Here is a 24,019-nt window from a genome sequence, read left to right on the forward strand (position 1 = left end):
AAGGCAGTCGCTTAACCAACTGAGCCACCCAGGCGCCCTAAAGATTTTTCATTTATATATTTGACAGAAAGAGAGAGCGAGAATGCACAAGCAGGGGGAACTGCAGAGGGAGAGGGAGAAACAGGCTCCCTGCTGAGCAAGGAGCCTGACACGGGACTCGATCCCAGAACCCTGGGATCATGACCTGAGCCGAAGACAGACGCTTAACCAGCTGAGCCACCCAGGCGCCCCCACAATTGGGATTCTTAAATATCTCACAGATTTCAGAAAATCCCTCTTCTAAACTGGGCAGGCAATTCTTAACCTGTTAGAAGCTATTCTTTTTGATTGACATACAGAGTTGGGTGGCCAAGAAAGGAGTATTTGAGTGGGAGCCACTGGCAAACGTGTCCTCGGTGGGCTTGGTGTTCCCCAGGGTATGTTCCCCCTAACCTAACCCTCAGCCCCTAAGAAACTGCAGAGGAGAGATTTCAAATGAGGGTTCTTTACCAATGAGTGTTGCGGTGCTTGGCAGTCTTACAGATCGGTCCAGAACACTCACTGTGCTGATCTAGAGGTAGAAAGACCAGGACTGGAGAGTCTCCAAAGCCCATGGAGAGTCAGAAAGACCTGGTTCTAAGTCCCAGCCCCACCTTTCACCAGCACTGTGGCCTTGGGCAAGTGTCTGAGCCCTGGTTTTCCCTGTCTGTGAAATGGGGATAATAATGGGTCTTGGCCTCATAGGTTTGTTGGAAGGATGAAAGGAGATAATCCCATGAAATGTTTAACACATTAACAGTGTGTGGCCTGGTACACCCTGAATGCATGATGTATGTTGAAGGAATTTCGAGCCCTTAAAAGGGTTAAATCTATTTTATTTTATTTTGATTTTTGATTTTTTTAAAAAGATTTTATTTATTTACCTGAGAGAGAGAGAATGAGAGATAGAGAGCACGAGAGGGAAGAGGGTCAGAGGGAGAAGCAGACTCCCCTCCGAGCAGGGAGCCCGACGCGGGACTCGATCCCGGCACTCCAGGATCATGACCTTGAGCTGAAGGCAGTCGCTCAACCAACTGAGCCACCCAGGTGCCCGGGTTAAATCTATTTTAATTTAAAACCTATAATGATACATTTACCGCATTTATTCAACAAATAAGTACGAGCCCATATTATCAGAGATTCTGTGTGTAAAGTTTTGGTTTTCCTGCATTCCTTTAAGAAATGAGATCACTAAATTTTACATGTTTACTCTGTTCGGTGCTTGATATACCTAATTGGACTGGGTGGTAGTGAATGGATTACCACTGGCCACTTTCAGCATCATTATTATTCTAGAAATAAAGTCCTAACCAGGGAGATTCATTCCACAAAAATCACCCGAGTTTCTCCTCTATGCCTGGCACTGTTGCTCAATGCCAGGGTATGGAACCTTGCTGCATGGAACCCAGGGGTGGTAGCTGATCACGCATCTTCCTGTGTAGGACGAGGACTTTTTTTTCTGACAGTGCATTGCCCGGAGGCCCGTGCATTTTCTTGTATAAACCACATTCAAAATGCATCATCTCCTTTCTAGCTTTGACATCTTTAAGGTAGAGGAAGGACACTTGTTGAAGCAGTGTGAGTACAGAATCCTTCTGGATTTGTGTTCCCTCTTCCCTGCCCCCTCATTTCTTGCGGTTAATTTTTTCTACATGTAATTCAGCGGTCCCCCAAAGTGAACGGGTTGAGAGTCAGTCACCTGTGGTCCTCCAAGGTTGCCAGAGAAAGCAGTTCAATTTGAATTTCAGAGAAACAATGAATAACTTTAGGAGAAGGATGTTCCAAATGGGACAGGCAGTTCTCTCTTGTTATAAGTCATCAAATGGGATATACTTACACTCCGCAATTATTTACTGTTGCTCTAAATTCATATTTAACTCGATATCCTGTATTTTATGTGCAAAAATCTGGCAGCTGGAGATTCCCCGGCCTGGTGGGGGTTTTCGTGTTTGCTGTGGGGTGCTATTTGTGGTTTCAGGGGGTGCCCTAGGGGTGAACTGGAGTGGCATCTCATCGGGCTGTGGCTTTGGACGCCAGAGTAGGAGCCAGATTAGTAATTAGCTAACTGTGACCTCACCCGTGAGGAATGTGCTCTTGCTAGGTATTAGCTAGAGGTTTAGGCTCTCAGGAGCCATTGTCAGAATCCTGTCAGTGACATCATCAGCTGGAAAAGCCAGCTTCCAGGCCTCAGGAAAAAGCTCGAAAGACAGGACTCCAGTTTTGGTAATAAATGGAAATGGATTTTCACAGGTGGGGTGTGGAGGAATTTGTTACAACAGGAAGCCTGATGGAGTCTCCTGCGGCGTGCAGCCCCCAGCCAAGTTTCTGGGTTCTGATGAACAACCAGAAGCTTCTAATGCGGCATGTGATTATACTGTTGGCCCAATGCCCTGGAAAAATTGGCTTGTTCTCGGTGCACACTCCAGGAGCTGTAAAAGGTGGTGTCAGGACTGCAGCTCTGAGTGGGGCTCTTACATTGGGGAGGAAGGGAGGCTGATGTGCTAAGTGTTCATTGTACTGCTCAGAGTAGTTCTAGAAAGTGCATACTTGGTACCATCTGGTCCCTCCTCTTGGGGATGGGGGTAGGGCACGCTCTGGGCAAAGGGGTCAAGTTGTCTGGATATAGACACACAAAAAACCCTCTTTTACCTCGTGAGTTGGAAGAAATAGAGCAAACTTTTAAATTTTCTTATTTTTAAAGGCTAATTTATCGTGCATGACTAGGCTGTCAGACTGGAAGGGGACCTGACTTAAATCAGGTGCTGAGCGTGGTAAATAAAGCCATTTAATTTTATTTGAGATTTCCTGTAAAACCTTCTGGGAAAAGATGGGCTCCAGGGGTGAGGGTTCTGATCCAGGGCTGGGTTTTGCAGTTCAGTTTTCTCTGGCCTGCTGGAGGTCCTATGTAAGCAGTTACCCAGGGCACTTCTGCCCAGCTGAAGTGCTAACGGCAGGCACACTTGACCAGATAGGAAGACTTCCGTTGAGCAAGCGGGAGGCTCAGAGCTCCAATTCTGAAGGTCTGGCCTCCATCCCATCTGGCTTTCTTGTCTAGTTAGAATTTGGAAGCATTGCTCCTGAGTCTCCAGGTTGGCTCGCATAATGGCAAGGCTGGGACAGATCCTCCTGAGCCTCCTTTTCTTCCACATCTCCCCTGGGGCTCCACCACCCACTGGTACAGTGGCCCTCGGCAGATAGCAGAGTGTCTTGAAGCCCCTCTTTGGGCAGCTGTAAAGTGGGATGCCATGTGTGCCTATCATATGTGAAGTGTTGCAGCCTGGGCGCTCAGGTCCTGAGCTGTTACTTAGGAGGTGACTGATGTTGACTGGGCATGGTAGAGGAAGTCATCAAAAGGGTGGAGCCTGAACCACTTTTGAGTACGCCTGGCCATTCATCTTTTGGGATCCTCTCCATCTCTCTGATCCCTCTGTAAAACGGATGTGCCTGGGGTTGCCCCAGGAACCAAGAGCAAAGCCTCTCCAGTGAGCAACTCCTGCAACCCCCTTCTAGTCTGCTGTTAGCGTCCATTATTAGCGGATGTTCTTTAAAAAAAGAAAAGTTGAAACACAGTTCTGAAGAGGACCTTTCTGGGCCTCTGTTCACCACTGCAGCCCATTTATTCCAAGGGACTGGCAGAATCCTCCTTGTCTTTGTTAGAATGTGGCTTTATTGCTTTGAGACAAGTGGCTCATCACGTAGTGAGAAAGGAGGCTTGACGCAGTAGCTTTGGGTGCTGAGTTCCTGACTTCCTGGGTGCACTCACTTTCCTTTCTCCTTCCCTGTTCACCTCTCTTGGGGTCTGTCTGCCTCAGGCCCATTCCCAGTCAAGGAAAAGGTTGGCCTCTTGGGTGGGGGTTTTGGGGTGATAGGATTCACATGGGGTCTGGTTGTCGACAGTGATTCTAAACCCTTAGAACCAACTTGAAAGCTTTAAAAATTACTGATACCTGGCCACACCCTGAAGAAATCCTCATTTTGTTTTCTTTTGGGGAGAGCCACTGCTTTTTTTTTTTTCTAAGCTTTTCAGATGATTCCAGTGTGTAGCCAGGGTTGAAGCTCAAGTGATTTCTTTCTTTCTCTCTCTTTTTTTTTAAGATTTTATTATTTATTTGACAGAGAGAGAGAGAGAGAGCACAACCAAGGGGAGTGGCAGGCAGAGGGAGAGGGAGAGGCAGGCTCCCCACTGAGCAGGGAGCCCGACATGGGTCTTGATCCCAGGACCCCGGGATCATGACCTGAGCTGAAGGCAGATGCTTAACCGACTGAGCCACCCAGACGCCCTGAAGCTCAAGTGATTTCTCTGAGCAACGGAGATATTGAGGCTTGAGAGGGAGGTTGGGTATGCCAAGCCTGAGGTGGGACCAAGGTTCTGACCACCACTAGCAGCAAAGCAACCCTGGCCTGTCCGTGGGGAAGAGACTCAATTGATTTTACATCTATTTTGCATATAATTTAAATTGATTAGAATGGCACATTTTATAACTCAGAAAAGTAGATGATGATCAGCAAAGAACATTCCGTATATATCAGTACCAACATGAGAGGTGGCGGAGATCCCTTCAAATTAAGAACTTCTTCAGACAGGGCTGCTGGAATTCGAAGCCATTTTTGTTCACTGTGTTTAAAACAGCCCTAGCCCACTCTTTTGAATTTCCTCCGAGAGGTGGCCTCGCCTCCTCCTGCCTGAGGGTGGATCTGATTGTTAACAAAGACTCAATCATTTGGCACCCAGCCCAGTGAGTAAGGCGGCTGAGTAAGAGGGGAAACGGGGCCTTGGGTCAGAAAAACCAGGATAATGAGTGGCGTGGCTGGATTTTCTTATCTGTTCAGAGAAGCCCCAGAAGCTGCAAAAATTGCAGCTTCCAGACTGTTTTGTGTGCAGTGGCCTAACATTCATGGGGGTGGTGGATGGTCATCAGATCAGCCAGAGTGGCTGCACACAGCTTTATAGCTCCTGGGCTGGCTGGGGCTGCAGGTGTGCACTGACCCACCCCAGTGCTTTCCGCGGTGGTGTGATCTGTGAGCTCAGGGGAGGTTAGGGAGCACAGCTGTTGTGTAAAGGCCACGCCCTTCCTGCCTTGAGATAGACCTATATGGAAGGCTGATGCAGGAATCCAGTGGTCAGCCTGGTGTTCCTGCCCCCGCTAAGTCTGGTTTGTGTGCCTCCTCCACTCCCTGTGTTCCAGAAGTGTATCCGCCAGGAAGCAGCCATTTATGTCTCTCAGCACTGTGCTAAATGTTCTCCAGTCCTGCCAGGTGTAGGCTCTGTCAACCCATTTTAAACCTTTTTTTTTTTTTTAAGATGTTATTTATTTGTCAGAGAGAGAGAGCGCACAAGCAGGGGGAGCGGCAGGCGGAGGGAGAAGCGGACTCCCCGCTGAGCAGGGATTCCTGATGCGGGGCTCGATCCCAGGACCCCAGGACCGTGACCTGAGCCGCAGGCAGACGCTAAACCGACTGAGCCACCCAGGCGCCCCACTGTCAACCCATTTTACAGATGAGGAAAACTGGAGGTTTCAGGAGGGTGGGATCTTGTGGTAGTGGAATGGGATGTTGACCAAGTGATAGTATTCCTCTGTACTGCAGATTGGAACTCTGTCTGGGCCTTTTTACTTTAATCTAGATTCCAGCCCTTAAAAAGATATGATAAACAGGTTTTGGGTAAATCTACTAATTTCAAAAAGAATATTTTTTAAAGACAGTTTGTATTCAGTATTTAGCTCTAATTAAAGTGTATTCATTTCGGGGCGCCTGGGTGGCTCAGGCGTTAAGCGTCTGCCTTCGGCTCAGGTCATGATCCCAGGGTCCTGGGATCCGAGCCCCACATCCCCCACATCCGGCTCCCTGCTCAGCGGGAAGCCTGCTTCTTCCCTCCCCCACTCCCCCTGCTGGTGTTCCCTCTCTCGCTGTGTCTCTCTCTGTCAAATAAAAAATAAATAAATAAGTAAAGTGTATTCATTTCACAAACTTAGTGAGTGCTTATTTAACCTTAAAAGTGCTGTGCTGGGGCGCCTGGGTGGCGCAGTGGGTTAGGCGTCTGACTCTTGGTTTCGACTCAGGTCATGATCTCAGGGTCATGAGATCGAGCCCCACGTCAGGCACACCATGCTCAGCGTGGAGTCTGCTTGAGATTCTCTCTCCCTCTTCCTCTGCCCCTCCTGCTTGTGCTCTCTCTTGCTCTCACTCTAAAATAAATAAATCTTAAAAAGAAAAGAGTAATAAAGGCACTCTGCTAGGGACATGGTTTCACTTTCAGATATCTTAGAGCGAAGGAAAAAAAAAAGCCAGAGAATGCGTGCACAAGTCACCGTGGCATGTTTTGTAGGAGAAGGTTCTTACAGTGCCTCCCAGGGAGGCGTGAAGAGCAACAGTTTTCATCTGGGGTGTCAGAAGGCCTGTGACAAGTTGGTGAACAGTGGAGTTTAAAGGGGCAGTTCAGGAGACAGTATGTTCTGGCCTGCATAACCACTTTTGGGCCCAGGAGTGGGAAGGGAATGCAGGAATGTGAGAGCACTTGGAATATCACCCCCTGATTGGCCTCAGTGTTTAGTACTTGCTGAGGCTGGGACCATCAGTTGTGATGTTGGCCAGGTTATGAAAAACCTCAGAAGGGATGAAAAAAGGCTTGGGTTTGACTGCGTCGACCTAGCCACCAGCCACATGTGGTTGGCTAAATTTAAATTAATTAAAAAATTAAATAAAAGATACCATTTAGCATCTTAGTCATACTACCCGCATGGCAAGTGCTCAGTAATATGGCTTGTGGCTACCAAATTGGATAGTGTACATATAAAACATTTCCATCATCATAGATAGTTATATCAGACAGTGATGCCAAATCTGGCCCTCTGCCTGTTTTTGTAAATAAAGTTTTACTGAGACACAGGCCACACCCACTCATTTACATATTGCCTGTAGCTACTTTCTCACAACAATAGGGTTAAATAGTTGCAACATGGACCATATGACCTGTAAACCCAAAAATACTTGCTATATGGACCTTTACAGAGAATGTTTGCTGACCCCTGCCACAGACCATAGGGAGCAACAGAAGGTGTTTCTGCTGGGAGTAACATAAATGATTGTATTTATGGCCTGAGAGGATAACTCAGTGATGGTGGATAGGCCATATTGGTTGGGAGACCTAATCGCAGTGACCCCCTAGGGTCCCCATGAGAGATGACAACACCATGTCCTGGCAGGTGCAGTTTCACTGATCTGTGGCCCATTTAACAAACATCCATTGCTGAAGTCCTTTTATTTCTCGGTTCTAAAAATTAATTAACTGGAGCCAGGATTTTTTTTTTTTTTTTTTAAGATTTTACTTTTTAAGTAACCTCTGCACTCAACGTAGGGCTCAAACTCACAACCCCGAGATCAAGAGTTGCCTGCTTTACTGACTGAGCTAGCCAGGCAGCCCAGAGCCGGGATTCTTAGTGTGTCTTGGACCCCACTGACTCCCTGAAGACTGCACTCTTCTCTTTATGCATAAAATCATGTACATGGGTTTACAAAGGAAACTAGTTATATTGAAATACATTTATCAGAAATAAATTTTTGGATATAGTAATACATGTACATATGTATTTAGGTGTTTAATAAGATCTAGCAACTAGTCCAATAACTGCCATGATTTTGATGTAGTGATGAGCATGCAGGATATTTTGAGATATTGCCAACACTATAATGTGATGGGAAAAGATCTGATTTTGCTGGTGACAAAACCACAGGTGCTGCATGGTGTACATTCATAATGGAACAATATGCTACCTTTTAGTTAGAGGTACCAAAGACAACAACTTCACTTTTTTCCTGTTCAAGCTCATAGTCTCCCCCGCCCCCCCGCCCTGCCTTCCCCTGCAAGAGTCCCTGACGTAGACAGTCCCTCGGAAGGAGGCTGCGATGTCATTGAGGATGGTCTCTTATCTTGCTAACTCTCCTGGACATTTGGCTTCCTGGTGAGATCATGTGGGAAGTCCCACTTTTGTCTCCTCTGTGAGATGGTCTTTAGATACCAGAAAGCATGATGCCAAGGAGAAAGGGAATGTATCCCAGAAGGCTGGATCTTGAAGGGTGGCTAAGAAAGCCACGGAGTGAGAGGCGGGAAAGGAGGGCATTCCGAATAGGGGGAGCAGCCCGGGGTTCTGCCAGCAGTGAGAGCACAGGCCAAGGCATGCAGAGGGCCAGCCGGCTGGGGACACTGGCAGAGGCCAGCCGTGGGAGCCCGGGGACACTGCTAGGGAGTTCACACTTCATACCGCATCCTGGGGTGTTTTACGACCTTAGACCCTGAGCCTATCCTATCAAATACAATAAAACACACCCATCTCATACTAAAAAAAGGATGTGTTTTGTGCATGTGTTGTCGTAGAATAATTTGAAAGATTAAAAAAAATACTTTCGCTTTTTTAAATTTATACTTGTGTTCTATTATTTTGCCATGACTCCTTTATTTTACGATTGATTGATTTCTCAGCAATTATAATGTGTACTTTGGAATTCTTGGGATGTGAGAAAATGAACCCATAAGTTATTTTCACATGTAATGAAATCTCTGTACATGTCAACCATAGATCGCAATAGTGAGGAAGACACAATGCTAAATGCAGGCATTTAATAAAACATTTATTAACCTCACTTTCTTTTAATTTTTTTGTTTTGGAACCCATTCCTCCCCCAGTCCCCCAACTTTCAAATTGTTTTGCATGTCCCTGAGAAGGAGCTGTGCCTCAGGGCTATGGGGTGGCCCTGCTGGGGCCCATGGAAAGATTTGGGAAGAGTCAAGAAGAGCTCCTGATCTGTGGCCAGTGAAGGGAGCCTGCCATTAGCCGAGGGCTGCTGGGCTGGGGATTAATTTAGAGGTGGCCAGTAGGACTGGGGGAAGGAAAGGATTTGGTGGGAGAGGGTGGTCAAGGATGAGTCCACTCGGGTTTGGTAGTTGGTTGGCTAAGTGGGTGGTGGTTTGGTAGGTCTGTGGACTACTGGTTATCTGGTCAGCTTGTCTGGTTGATTGTTCGTTGGTAGGTGTATTGATGAGTGGATAGCTGTTGGTCGGGTCGTAGTTGGCAGTGGTTCCCCCCCTTCCCCGCTCCCTTTTGCTTTTCTCCTTTTTCCTACGTGATCAGCATCATGCCAGGTACTAGAATCACAATGGTGCTAGAGACAGAGCCTGCTCCCTGTCTGTAGAATGCTTGGATTACAGTTGACTGAATCTCAGATTCTGATGCAGCAGGCACAGAAGCTTAGAGAGTGGATTTAATTAGCACTCAAGCTGTGTGGCTCATTGTTCTATTGGTATGCTTATGAGTATTTCATCCTTACATAGCACTAGGAATGCTACATGGATATGTTTCAGTTATTACATAAATAATTTTTACTAACTTTTACACTCCCACACCCCCATTACAGGAAGTTTAGAGCTAAGTGGTCATGGGATGGAGCTTCTGGAAATTTTCCCCTGTTCACATAATTTGATATTGCAATAGCTCCCATCAGGACAATGCCCCTCGTTCTACTGTATTAAGCGGTGGTCCAAATTACCAGGTTTCATCTCTGACTCTTCCCACTTGGCAATACATTGTCTGCGGATGAAGATTTTAACATTAGAAGCTCTCAAGCAAACCCAGAAAGGAGGAGGCTGCTTTTGGCCTCGATTCCTCTAAATCATGACCCATGTTTAAGAATTACAGTTTGCACTGGAACAATAAGCTGTTTCTTAGTGTGTGTGTGTTTTTTTTTTAAAGATTTTATTTATTTGACAGAGAGAGACAAAGTGAGAGAGGGAACACAAGCGGGGGGAGTGTGGGAGAAGGAGAAGCAGGCTCCCCGCTGAGCAGGGAGCCTGATGAGGGGCTCGATGAGGGGCTCGATCCCAGGACCCTGGGACTGTGACCTGAGCCGAAGGCAGACGCTTAACGACTGAGCCACCCAGGCACCCCTCTTAGTGTGTTTTTTTTAAGTGAGTTGGTTATCACCAGAATTTCATAAACATCGTGGTTAAGGGGTGTGCTTCCCTTTAGCCCCCTTCACTAGACGCAATGTTGTGAGAACCTGCTTTTATTACCCTTTATCTGCAAAATTCATTGATTACAAGTAACAAGGTTCTAGATTTGTTATCACTGCCACCGAAATAGTTGTAGATCAGAGAAAGCTTCAATAACTTATTTCCTGTCATCTGCTTTTTGTGCCCCTTGCCACCCACATCTACCAGTTTTATAAAACATAATCTCCAAACCTATGGCAGTGTTCAGGAAAAGGGTTTGTAGAAGATCTAAAGGGCAATTTAAGGTATAATTACCCGAAGTATCTTCTGGACACTATTAGAGTCCTTTGAGAGCAAATAAAAAAAAAGTTCCCTAATCCAGTGAAGGTGGGAAATGCTGTGGGGACCCTAGTGCTCTCAGAGATTGTCAGTGTGCATTTGCATATTAAAGGCTCTGAGAAGTCCTGCAGCAGTTTAAAATTGTTCAGTTCCATATAACCCCAGCTTATTTGACCACAGGAGCAGTTTGTCCTGGAAAACCAGCTAATGTCTAGTGCAGTCTTTTCGAAGCTATGGTACACAAGATGATAGGTGTTACACAACCTTCATTTATAAATTGTAACTGTTATGTATTTTCACATGTAGCTTAAAAATAAAGTGACTGGGGCACCATTCATGTATATGTGTGTGTGTATAATTTATATATATGTATATATAAATTTTGCGCGCACGCGCGGCGCGTGTGTGTGTGTATACACACATACATAAATAAACTAGGCTGAGGGAAAAAGAAAATGTGAATTGATTTAAGGAAAACAACCCCTGGTAAATGGTCTAAGTTAGGACCAGGTTTGTGAATGCGGCCAGAGGGACAAATCTTCCTCAAGGCCAAGTTTAGCATAGCTGGTGTTTTGCTGAGCCAGGAAGTGGCTTCCAGCTCAAGTGCAGGAGACTTTAGATAACGAAGTGGTACTGAAGACGCTTGGCCGAGGGCCGTGCGTCTTCAGTCACCGGCAGCTGTGGCTAGGTGGGGCCTTCGATATTCGGTGTGTGTCACTCGCTTGTGCCTCAGGGATGTTGGAACTTGTTCCCATTTTAGCAGAGAAGCTGCCCTGCTCTGTGCCTGGTCTGTTTATTTTACTGCCGGGGCCGATTATAGTGGGACAAAGTTCAGGGGCACAGCGATAAATCTCCTTTAGAAGGATGTTGTTAACCCTCAGCGTTGACTTCCTCCTCAGCTTTTGCCAGTTTAGAAAGCCTTTGTAATTGTATTACATTTGTGTATGAGCCTCTTCCCTTGCAGCCCCATCCTGGTCTCCAGGTGGAATGGTTTACAGCGGATTCTGGAGCTGGATGGCCTAGATTCAAATCCCACTCCACCACTTATGAGCTGTGTTGCTTTGGGCTCCATTTATCTGCTTCTCAGTTTTTTAATCTGGAAAATAGGACTAACAGGGGTCCCTCCCAAAGCAGCAATGAGCATCCAGTGGGGTCATTGCACTGGGCCTGGGCCCTCGGTCTTCACATATAACTGAGCGCTGGGCCCCTGTGTCATGGGGAGGATACTCTCAGGGTGCCAGGGAACAAGGTAGGAAGGGATCAGGAAGGTGGATAGTTGATTTTTTTTTTTTTTGGTTGGCTTGATAAGCATGACCAGAGGCAACCAGACCATCTTCTCACAAGGTAATCTTGAACATCTTCCACTCCTCTGGCAAGCTGTTTGGAAATGGCAGAGGCCATCTCCTGAGGCAGGGAGACATTTGTCCAGGAGAGTGTGTGTGTGGCTGAGGACCGGGAAGGCATTTGGATGGCCCCTGTGTGACAACTGAGCAGAAGTGGTCACCAGAAGGACATCGGCCCCATCCTGCAAGGCCTCCACGGATATGTTGGTTCCTTGTTGACAGGGGACATCAAACATAGTGAGAATCATACGCAGTGTGAAAAAAAACTCCCTCCCTTGCACTCCCCCTCACCCCCATTCCCTATTCCTCTACCCAGAAACAAATGCAGTTGGTGAACAGTGTCTTGTCTTTTCTAGAGGCATTCTGTGCATATCTGATGGCAATGATGCCATTCCCTGGCCACCCCGTTACTCATATGCGAACCTACTGCACACCACGCTTCCATAATTTGAGAAAACCTGTCAGTTTTCCCACATCAGTGCCTCTAGATGCCAACAGGCAGTTTTGTTCAATGAAGAGTTCCGTCACGTCACGTATACTGTTTCTTTCTTTTGGGAGGGGGTGTGTGTCACAGTTTATTATAAAAGTAACACATGTAACTTAAACTGAGAAAAGAAATTCAGACAACATGGGAGCATGTCACAACAAAAAAAGAGAAAGTTCATCTTTTGCAATCACCCCAAGTCTTCTTCCCAGGGAGAGCCCGTGAACACAGTTGGGTGTGCATGCTTCCAGATTTTTCTGTTCAGATGCAGAGTCATGCCTTTTCCAGAACAGAATTGCACGTTCTATACTTTACTACAAATGGTCCTGTTCCCTTAATATATCACGAAGGCCTGTCCCTATTGGAACAAAGGTATCTTTCTCATTCTTTTCACAGAGGCCTGTTATTCTCTTGCTTGAATGTTCTGTAAAGTTTCTTTAACCATTTATTCGTGGGGAGGCACTTAGGTTGTTTTCAGTTTTACTCCCTCATTATATGATGGTAATGCAGTGCTTTCAAATGGTTAAAGATCATTTTAGTATCCAAAGCTCCCCCTCCCCCATTAGAGAAAGGAATCCTGTTAGGGAACTTTCTTGAATACTTTGTGCTTCACATTGAATTTATTGACCTTGCATTTAATTTTCTGTCAACAGTGGCTCGGGCTGGCCCCTGCAGACTGCTCAGGAATCTGCTGGAGGAGTTGGGGTGGCCTGCAGATTTTAGCAAACTGCCAGTTCATTCAGGCAGCTCACTGAGCAGAGAACATCTTGATTCTATCAGCCTTAATCCCGGGTCCCTGATGGGGGCTGGCTCTTGTGGTCGTTAGCAGATGGAATGCTCGCCTGTGTTGGAAGGCACAGTTTTGGGGCCTTTGGCTCTGAGCAGTCTTGAACCAGAATTGAATGGCATTGAATCTTTCATGATATTAATGGGGCACTGTGAGTCCTTGAACTTGTGTGTGTTTATAATGTTACAGTAACAATAATAGTAGCTGTCCTGGTCTCTGCTGATATGGTGGGTCCCTCAAAAGGCAGAACACTGCCTGATTTACTGTATTATCTGACAAGTGCTTGACATGGTGAGTTCAGTTCTGACTCTCAGCTTCCAGGTGACCCACTGCAGTCCCACGGTCACTCACTAGCCAGGCTGGGAGGGAAACCAGGCTCCCCTGAACCCTGACTGCCCCCATGACTGACCAACTGTGTGTCCCTGGCCCCTGGCTTACTTGGCTAGCAATTATTTTAGCAAGGGAGCTCCCCTGTGTCTGAGTGGTTTCAGTTCTGCCCCCACACCCATGTTCTTTATCTGGGGATGTTGGTGGTGTGCCGTTCCCACAGGGAGGAGCCCAGTGTCTGGGCTGAGCGGACTCTGTTGTGGCTGGGTGGTACATGTGCCCGGAGGTCTCCTCATTTCATTCTGGGTGGAAGATTCAGATTTGGAGGTACAAATTCGATAGTGGGAAAACTGTCTGAAAAGTGTCCATACAGGTAAAGCCCCTCCCAGTATCTGTCCTTTGAGAATCTCTTTTCTTCCAGCCTCATCCTTTTCCTTGGGTAATGATGGGAGCCAGCGGTTATAAATTATTTGGAATTTCCCTCAGCTTGGTTCCTATTCAAGACTTTAAGTTGGGAGTTTTATTCTTTTTATGACTTCACAATCTTTGGGCAGGTTGCCATTTCTAGAACAGGCTTAATATGAGTTGTAACATGAGGTGAGCTGTGGGGGTGGGGGGTAAAGGGGGGATGCAAACTGATTTCTTCCCTTTCAAACCAAGGAAACAACCTTGATTTTTTTTGTAACAAGGCTCAACTTCTACATGTTTGCATCAGCATTATTATTTTTTACCTTTTACTCTTAATTATAAAAGGAAAAAAAAAACCGACCCCAGGAAACATGGCTTAGCCTGAGAGACAAAAGGCAAAAAAAAAAGAAAATTTTTTCTTTTTTTTCTCAAAAGGTCTTCAATGTCTTGCCCTGGGGCAAGGTTGCAGGGGTTGGGGGCAGGTGGAGGGGGGCTGGATGGTTTTCATTATAATAATGTTGTCATCTCTTTGTGGAGTATTTTAAAGCCAAATTAACTTATTGTCTTAGGTAAAAATATAATTTGTAGCCAGCACAGGTCCTGGCATTTAGTAGGCAGGAAGTATTTGTTGGGTACGAGAATAGATGAATAGAACAAAATTGAGCTTTCACGTATGGAAGTGGCCTTAATTTCTGTTTTCCAGGGAAACTACAGTTGAATAGGTTTGGGAGAAGTGAGGGCAGAGCTGTGTCTTCTGCCATCCTCCCTGACTTCCCATGCTGAGAAGTAGGGCATGCATGGCGGACCTCCCAGATGCTGGGACATTGGAATCCCCAGTTCCTAGGGTGTAGTACAGGCTGAGTCATGACTGAGACACGGGGACTAAAATAATCCATGTCTGACTCCTGCTCGCACCGCCCAGGCCTGGTGCTGTCACTTTCTGTGCTGTCTGTCCACATTTTTGTGCCAGAACTTTGACGTTTAGCGACCGTGGGAATGACTGGGGCAGTTCAGGGTCAGAGGCCCTGCCTGGGTTCCACCTCCCAAGCACACCGCTAATGGGCCGTGGGTCCCGAGGGTGTGTCCCTTCCTGGTACTCAGTCTCCTCATCTGTGAAATGTGTGTCCTATTGTGCTCAGCGAATACAGCAGTTGTGACATAATGTGCGTTCAGAGAAGTAGGGAGGATTGCGCTCGGACAGCAGAGAGAACTGGGTTTATTTTATTTTATTTTTTTAATTTTTATTTGTGTGTGTGTGTGTATGTAATCTTTTTTTTTTTTTTATTAACGTATAATGTATTATTTGTTTCAGGGGTACAGGTCTGTGATTCATCAGTCTTACATACTTCACAGCACTCACCATAGCACATACCCTCCCCAGTGTCTGAGAACTGGGTTTAAATTAGGTTCTCCCTCTGTGTTACTTTTGGCCAGTGCCTCTATGGACCTCTGTCATCTCATCTGTAAAATGAGATTAACCATAAAAGCGACCCTCATCGGGTCACAGGGAGGGTTATGGGAGGTGATGCATGTGGCACAGGGCCAGGCCCAGGGGGCAGGTCTGGAAGAGAGGGACCTGCTGTTAGAGTGTAGCTGCCATTGATGTCAAGAGGAGAGGGGCTTAAGGAGTCTTTCCCAGCATGGTTGCTCCTGCCCTCGCGCTCTTTCTCAAAGGGTTACCCTATGGGCTGGGCTTGCGTGGACGGGGTGGGCCATGAGCTGCGTTTCAGGTGAGGGGGGTCTTGCCACGTGACAGGCTGAGCTGGGGGACTGGGTTTCAGGTGAGCCTGAGCTGGAGTCAAAAGGTGACCAAGACCTCCGTTCACAGCCAGCGTTTATTATTTCAGCTGGGCATGTTCTCCCAGTCGTGGTGGCTGGAAGCGATGAGTGAGGGCCGTGCTGAGAACTTCTGAGCTCACACTGGGGTTTCCTGGTGCCTCCCAGTGGCTGGACTCTGGGCTCCTCCTCTCCCTGCTCAGGCTCAGGGGTCCCTGGGGCCCTCATCCTACCACTCACTTAGGAGACCTGTGACTTCGAAATCAAAAACCTAGTGTAGAATACATTGCTTTGACCATTTTGGAGTGTCTTTCCTACAAGGCTAGAATTCTTGTTCTAACTTTTTAAGGCTATCCCAATAATACTAGCTGGAAGGGACTTAGTAAGTTCTAGGCCTGTTCATATACCTATCTCATTTAGTCCAGTGTGACTTTGTCGCTGGATAGAAAGTAATTCCCAGAAGCGATAAGAACTTTTTTAAAAAAGTGGCATTTGGAAGCCCACTCGGTGATGCAAATGCACCTTTTAAATAAAGGATGCCTCTTAACCAGAAAATCCAGTGTTTGGGATAAATTAGGAAGCAGGACAGCAGCATCGTATCTGTGATCTGAATGTCCACCAAAAACAATGTACCAAACTAAAAATAAAGTATTTATGAAATAATTTGTTCCAATTATTCCAGGGAAAAGTTGTCCAGCAAGTGAGAGAAAACAGAAGGAATAGTTGGCAAAGCAGGAAATTTGAAGTCTGAGGTTATGCAAAAGGAATGTGTTTTGGGCCTATAGTAGAAATCTCAAATCTGGGGTCTGGCAATATTTACTCAATTCTGTTGCAGAGAAATACCAGCCACTGCTCCCCATGCTGTGCCCAGGGCAGGCATGGCTTATCTGCACAATTCTACCTTGCCAAGCCTCCATTCCCTGTGCCTGTTCATGGCAGACACTGGTTATTGATTTTCTTGCCTGCTGACCCCAGATAGGGCCTCAGAATCTTTCTTAACACAGTGAAAGGGTCTTCACCTCATATGCCAATGCCATTTGCCATCCACCCCTGGTCTATCGTGTCATCTCTTGAAAAATTACTAACATAAAAAGGCCTTGCACATGGACTCTTTATTAACTGAACCCTGACATAGTGAGGTGTAAAAGTTGTTAACTCAGACAGCTCCTTTGTCATCCTTGAGAGTTCCTGAGTAAGAAAAAGGATAGGAAATCCCCCGACCTGAGTGCCCCAATCCACCCTTATTTTATTGTGATCTGTATTTTATCTTGCCAATAGAAATAGGCCCATGTGACTTCAGGACTTCAAGGCCCAGAACATCGTCTTGTTACAGTTAAACTGCTGTAACAAAGAGATAAAAATTGAAAAACAAAACAAATACAGTGACTTTTTTCAGTCTTTAAGTTGTCAGGGCACCCTATTCTGGGACCCAGGTTCCTTCTGTCACCTTGCCTAGCCTCCCCTCGGGTAGGTCAAAGCTAAGGGACCGTCATGTCAGGGGCTCTGGCTGGCAGGAGGGAGCGCTTGGAGGCACCTCACCCCCAGCCCCCGCACCCTCCCCCCTTCCCGCCCGCCACCACCCAGGGCCCTGAAGTGATAGCACACTTCCTGTGCTCACCATCCATTGGCGAAGCATCCATGCCGCTGAGCTGCAAGGGAGGCTGGGAAGAGCCATCCAGCTGGAAGCTGCATGCCTGGGGAAGGGGGAGGAAGGGTTTTAGTGGCCTTCACCTCAGTACCCTTCAATCATCAGCAGTGTGAGTCACCTGGTTGTAAGTCTGTCTTGCCTTTGGATGGGTTCAGGCCCTAGATGAAGCCCTGAGCAGGAGAGAAGCCAGCCTGACCCCTTCATAGTCCTGCCAAGGGACATAGTCTGTCATCTGCTGTACGGATGGAAGGACCGTCACGCTCTCAGAAACGCACCCCGCTTCTGGGCAGCGGACTGAGATGGTCCTCCTCATCGTGGCCACGGGGACAGGTGGCAGCTGAGAAACTGAGGACAGTGGCAAACTGCCTTCTTTTAGTTGAGGTGTCCCCTTGTTTGCATGGCTGAGGCCAAGAATTCAGCCGCAGTTTATTCAGGCTGGGAAAGAAGGCAGGATGGGGGAAGGCGTAAAGCCACCCTGGGAGGCCAGGGAGCCCCAGTTCCACCACCTGGGTCCTGGGCCCAGGTGACCTGAGTGCTGCAGTGTGGGGTTCCCTTGGGGCAGCCCTGCACAGGAGGCCACTTTGGTTGGCTCACCCAAGCAGTCAAGGCTGACAGGAAACCCCACTGCAAACATGCGGGTCACCTCCTTTAATGGCTAAGCCTTCACTTTTCCCTTCTGCCCTTGTTCTTTTCGTCTCAGGGTTGATAAAAACATGTTGAAGTCAGTGGTGGTAAGAATAATAGTAATAATACTAGCATTTAACGACAGCTGGGTGTTGGGGGGGTGCTCTGAGTTTTGGAGATGTGTTATCACATGCAGGCCGCCCAGTGGCTCTGCACTCCTGCTCCAGCATTATCCGCAGTTTCCAGGGAAAGTCACTGCGGCACGCTGGGATCGGGTCACTTGGCCAGGGCTCTACAGCCAGTGTGGTGATGCCGAGCCCACCCCTGCGGAGCCTTAGTGACACCCCCTGCTGTCTTCCTGTGCCACATGTTCTGTTGCCTGCTGGGGGTGCAGAGGTGGGCACCATCCGGAGCAGGTTGGCATTCTGTCTGAAACGCTGTGTGTGGACTTTTGAATCCACTCAGTGAGAGGCAGCTCTGTGTCTCAGCACCAGAGAGGAGAGGCCGGGGAGCCATGCATGGGGCAGCCTGTCCCCCAAAGAGCCAAGTGTCCATGCTTAGGGGAGCAGAACAGTCTGCTCCTGCCTTTGTGGAGCCAATGCTTTGAGCAGAGGAGGCAGACACAGCAGGTGAATATCTCGGTGCAGCCGTAGTCTCATCAGAAGAGAAGGGCACATTTCACCAGAGACCTATTCTGGTGTTGCAGAGTTGGATATAGAAGAGGCGTTAACCAGGTCAAGAGAGGTGGGGAGAGAGTTCCAGGCTAAGCCAGCGGAGGCCAGAGATCAAGGTTAACCCCCGGGCAGTGTGATGTTGGGAAGTCAAGAAGGGACCAGACCCCGGGCTCTTGTGGGCTGCTTTTTATACTGTGTTCTCTTTCAGGGAGGTCTGATAAATGATCAGTAGTTGGGTTCCTGGGTGGTTCTTGGTTTCCGTCTGAGGATCTCAGGCCATATGGGTCTCCCTAAAGTACTCAGCACAGAAGTGACCCCTGGTGCCGACCACACATGTCCTGGGTTCACTGCAGTGTGCGGGTCAGCCTTCTCCCAGAACAGGAGATCAGGACCTCAGAGTCCTTCTAATGAATTGCTTCGCTCAGAGAAGTGACACATGGAACATCCCATCCTCCTCTTAGTTCACAAAGTACTGTCTTTCCCTTCGTATTGACAAACCTGGGATTATAGCTTCTGGGCTTCTGGCTCTGGGGAGGTGTGTTGGGCACATAGCAGTTATTCAGGTATGAGGTGAATGAGTAAGAAAGGGGAGGGAGGTAATATTCAGCGTCTGCCCTGTACTTGGCATTGCTCTCAACTCTTGGTGTGTTCTGTAACTCACCTACTCCTTACCAACAGCCCCGTGAAGGTGTTGACTGTGACCATTTACATTTGGTAAACGAGGAAACAGAAAGCCCAGAGACAATGGATGGACTGTTCAAAGTGACATGTCTAGTTGACCTGCCGGTTCTAGAGCCTGTACTTGAAACCGTTGTGCCCCACTGCCTCTCAGAGGGTAATAGAGATGAGAGGGTGGGGAACAGAGTGTGTGGCCGACTCCTCTCCAGATGACCAAATCATAGTTGGAGCATGGCCTGGGTGGTTTTCCCTGAGCATACGAGAAGGAGCTTTTCTGAAACTTCTACGTCTCCTTGATTCCTGTAGTCCCGTGTTGGCTGTTTCTCACCTAGCAGTGAGCTGCTGCATTGTGGCTAATGGATGAGCTGTTGTTCTTACTCAGGAGAGCAGAACTGTGGGATGGTGTTCGCTCAGGCCCCTCCCCCCGGCCCCCCACCATGCCGCCCTCAGTAATATGGCGGGAGGTCTGCACAGTGAATGGTGCGCACGCAGGCGGTTGCATGGATCCTGCCCTCCTGATAGGAGAGAGGGAAAGATCACATCTCCCTTCCTCAGAAGAGCTTGTCTACACAGTAGATGTTTCCATGATGCTTCCAAAGATTGCCTAAAAATAGCTGGTTTCCTCCCCTGTAAATGTTGCCCATTCCCGATTGTTGCTCAGGGAGTCCTGGGGAACCGGTATACAGAAGTGATGTGAAAACATTCCATCCTGGAATTTGCAGTAGCTCAAATTAACTTTCTAGCTATTAAAAAAAAAAAAAAAAAAAAGGTTGTGGCCCTCACTTGGAAGCATTGCTGGGTGATTTTAAGTAGTTCCAGAGGGGGTGTGTGGTTTGCGGGTCAGTGCTGTCCGGAGCCAGGCCCAGTTCCATGGGAATTGGGATTGGTTGGATCTGGGGAGGAGAGACCTGTGGCCAGATTCCAACCCACGGACAATGTAAGCAGATTCTAGGAGGTCTAGCAGGCATGGAGGGCGTTGGCTTATTTTATTCCAGAAAGAGGCTCTCAAGGAGGTGGAATCCTGCCAGAGAGGCTTCCAGCTGACCTGGCCATTTCTCCTGTTAACATTTCTGTTCCCTGTTTATACTCGACATAAACATCACAGAGCACACTCACATTTGAAAACCCCGTAGTCTTGCTTTGATGGTCAGACATCGACATTGTGATGCTCTGTAGCATTTCATTTTCAAGGCACTGGGAGTCTCCTGTTTCATGTGGGTGGGAAAGGGGGAGACCTTTTTGGGCAAGCTGCCATCTTTTTATTGTTCCAAGAGTTCGGTAAAGCATTTGAACCTTCACCTGTCAAAATCACTTTTGGAGCGAGGACTGTTCTTTCTCCAGCTTCTTAGAATAGCAGAACAAAAGTATCGTTTATCCCAATGAGACCTTAATGGGGGCTTTCCCGTTTGGACACCCACCTTGAATTCATTGGAAACAGAAGTTCTGGGCATTGTGTTTTTCATACATTTGGCTCAGATTTTTACTGGGTCATATTTCCCCCCCAAATCTTTTTCAAAAAAGACTCCTTTCTCATTCCTTTAGACCAACATGTGTAAGCTGGGTAAAAATAGAGCAAACTGGTTTCATGTTTTGATTTATGGATCAGATCTGCAAGTTTGCGTTTGAAAAGCATTTAACACATAACTCAGGAAAGTTGAACTCTGCAGTCTGATGCTTGTGGCTGGATGAGACTTTGTGTCCCGTTCAGATCCTGCCTGGTGCAAGACCAGACCCTACGTGGTCCACCACTGGTACCCTGACTAACGATAAGTGTACACATACTTTCCATCCTTCCTGCCCCCTCCCCCCACGCTTCTGAGGACTTGTTCTTCCTGTAGTTTGAATAAAGGAAACTGGCATGGAAAATTGTTTGACCTGGAATTTCTTACGACTGGTAGATAGTAACTCAGTAATTAGTAGCACTTCAAAGACAACTTTATAACAGGACATCTAATCACAAAAATTCCATCACGGTCAAGGGCTGTCACCTGGAGAAACATATATACGGTCTGGTGGGATGAATTCCTTGGATGTCCAAGTTCTGTGCATGGTCAAGTGTTTTGTGTAGCTGATTGCTGCTTCATTGACCACAGGACCTCAGAAACAGAGGTGGCTTCATGGTCCTACGGTACAGGACCCTGCCCTGAGAAGGCTTCTGTGCTTGGTTTAATGCTCTGCTGCTGCTGTCCTGAAATTCGTAATACTTTTTGGACAAGGAGTCTTGTACTTTCATTTGTTGCTGGGCCCTGTGAGTTACATGGACTGTCCTGCTTCAAAGTTATTTATACAATTCATTACATAGAAAATCTTTGGGCACCTTATCTTTGAGGATTGCTCAAATCTAGAGTGTCTTACCAGCCAGTTCATGATAATCTTTACTCTGCATAGTTTTACATGATCAAGTTTTATTATGACTAAATCTGCAACCATAAAGGTACCTTTGGTTTTTGTGGGTTTGGGGGTGCCCTGTTAAGAGGATCTTTTCTTATAAGAGGACTAACAATAAACAGGTTAATTAAAAAAAAAAAAAAGGAAAGAAAAGCCTCCACCTTTTCGGTTTTAAGTGGCATGCCATTTATTCCTTATTAGCATGTGTGTATATTTCTCATGTGGGTGTAGTTGGGTTTCATTAAGTGCAATCCTGCGTGTGTTTAACTGACATTTAGGTGGTTTGTGGTGGATGGGTGGGTGGGACATGGTAAAGGGAGCTCCAAGATGGCAGAGGCTCAGTTACTCCCTAGCAGGTGCTCGTAGCCTTGCAGTGGGGGCTCGGAGGCTTGGTTTTTGTCTTGAGTGGGCCCTGGCACAGTCACACACATGCTGGTGGGAGCGAAGCGCCACCAGCTGTTAGATCTGGCCCTTGACTTAGGAGCCCGGGTTTGTCCCACAGGAGGATGGGGTGAAGGGTCTTCCCATCAAAGGGAATACGGAACACATGGAGAGGTCCAAGGGGTTCAAAGCAGGATGTGGTCCAGGAATGAGGTGTCTCTGAGTCTGCAGTGTGAACTCTGGCAGGAGGAGCTGACAGGGGTGAAAAAGCGGGCTGGCTTTGGGGGTTCTGAGGGTGCTGTATGTCTATAAGGAGTTTGACTGTGGGCATTTGGGACCATTGGTGACTTTGGAAGCACAGAGGTACCAACCAGAAAGATAGTTCTTATTTTTTAAGATTTTATTTATTTATTCGTCAGAGAGAGAGAGAGAGCACAAGTAAGGGGAGCAGCAGGGAGAGGGAGAAGCAGGCCCCCCACTGAGCAAGGAGCCCCATGTGGAGCTTGATCCCAGGACCCTAGGATCATGACCTGAGCTGAAGGCAGATGCTTAACTGACTTTGCCACCCAGGCGTCCCATGACCAGAAGGATAGTTCTCAGGTTATGTGAGCAGGGTTCAGCTTCATGGCTGTTGAGGACTCTGGGGGTGGGGAGGCACATATTTACTGGGAAAGTAGAGAAAAGGATTTGCCAAGAGATGTAGGTAGAGAGGGGATTGATGTGTTATAGAAACGACAACCTGGGGTTTGAAGGAGCAGTCCAAGATGGCTCTAACATTTTCAGTTTGGGGTCCTGGTAGAATGGGGGCGTTCAACAGGGGAGTTTGGTGGGGAGAGGGTGGAGGAAGTTGAGGGGGTGGTGGGTGAATAGATAGGAGGGGAAGTATATGGGAGGAGGTAGAGGGGAGAGAGAGGGACAGAGAGATGGGATAGATAGGGGAAGTGTGGGGGGTAGAGGAAGAGAGAATGAGATAGAGAGGAGATTTTGTTGATAATGTTTGGATTTTGATGGATGTAGGTAGAGGTTGGAAAGAGGACAGAGGACAGAGGGCCACAGAGAAGCCAAGGGAGTGGAAGGTAGAAACCAGCAGGAGTGAGATTCCTAGATCCCTAGAAGGGGCCTGGGTTTGCATGATCTGTCAAGCTGGGAGTAGCCTAGAAAGGAGCCATAACCATGGTTCAGTCACTCATGCTCCTGGCAACAGAGATTTTCCCGTGGCTGGATTAGCTTAACTATTAGGGCTTTATCTTATCAATGACTGATTGTGAGAAGAACAGAGATGAAAATGATTGATAACACCCAGTGATGATGAGATTTGAGGGGAAACTGGCCTCTTAAACCTGTAGATGGGAGTGTAAACAGAAACAACTTTTTATAGAGAAAAGATATCTGGGACATAACAATTAGTGAAAAGAAAAATTTCAAGACCCATTGTATAGTATGATATAAATTCAGGGCAGCAAACACATACACACATATATATGCACGTATAACCTGGTAGATCACATACTATCAAGTTGGCAGGTGGTTGTCTCTGGAATTCAGCTGCCCCTTTTTGTATTTCTGAAACGATTTCTTTAACATTTAGAAGCTCTTTTTATTATGGGAAATTTCAAACTTGTGCAAAAGGAGAGAATAAAAGTCTAATGCATTTTCATGTACTCATGATCTAATGAGACTGGTAAACATTTTGGAACCTTGTTTCATCTGTTCTCATCCTCACGTTTTCTGAAGCAAATTCTAACATGACATCCTTTCCCTCTTGGAATGGTTCTGTGTGGTTCTCCAACAGATGAAGATTCCTTAGCAACCCAGGGGAATGTGCCCGCTCAAGCCTGTGCCTCTCTCCCCAGATAGCAAAGCCATCGTGGATGGGAACCTGAAGCTCATCTTGGGCCTGGTGTGGACACTGATCCTCCACTACTCCATCTCCATGCCCGTGTGGGAGGATGAAGGGGATGATGATGCCAAGAAGCAGACTCCGAAGCAGAGGCTGCTGGGATGGATTCAGAACAAGATCCCTTACTTGCCCATCACCAACTTTAACCAGAACTGGCAAGATGGAAAGGCTCTGGGGGCCTTGGTAGACAGCTGTGCTCCAGGTAAGTGTCCACGGCTGCCGAAGCCATCTCTTCAGGACGGGGGTTTATGGGCCCCAAGCC

The 24,019-nt window shown here is 47.3% G+C and overlaps 1 protein-coding gene and 1 long non-coding RNA gene across 5 annotated transcripts in view; one reads left to right on the forward strand and one right to left on the reverse strand.

The window, feature by feature from the left end:
• The window catches only part of FLNB (filamin B), a 145,201-nt gene that overhangs the window by 34,629 nt on the left and 86,553 nt on the right, over positions 1–24,019 (forward strand). For all 4 annotated transcript variants that reach the window (XM_025885762.2, XM_073901412.1, XM_025885759.2 and 1 more), the window contains exon 2: positions 23,711–23,959. In XM_025885762.2, the coding sequence (XP_025741547.2) occupies positions 23,711–23,959 (249 nt within the window). The remainder of the gene's footprint in view (positions 1–23,710; positions 23,960–24,019) is intronic.
• Positions 16,576–24,019, reverse strand: part of LOC112834289 (uncharacterized) — a 32,928-nt gene continuing 25,484 nt past the window's right edge. Inside the window, exons 2-3 of the long non-coding RNA XR_012380910.1 lie at positions 17,083–17,158; positions 16,576–16,805 (exon numbers count right to left, since the gene is read on the reverse strand). This is a non-coding gene — a long non-coding RNA (uncharacterized lncRNA). The remainder of the gene's footprint in view (positions 16,806–17,082; positions 17,159–24,019) is intronic.

The sequence above is a fragment of the Callorhinus ursinus genome, unplaced genomic scaffold (assembly GCF_003265705.2).
Source record: "Callorhinus ursinus isolate GAN/ISIS: 27379988/994484 unplaced genomic scaffold, GSC_fseal_2.0 scaffold15, whole genome shotgun sequence".
Lineage (NCBI taxonomy): Eukaryota > Metazoa > Chordata > Mammalia > Carnivora > Otariidae > Callorhinus > Callorhinus ursinus.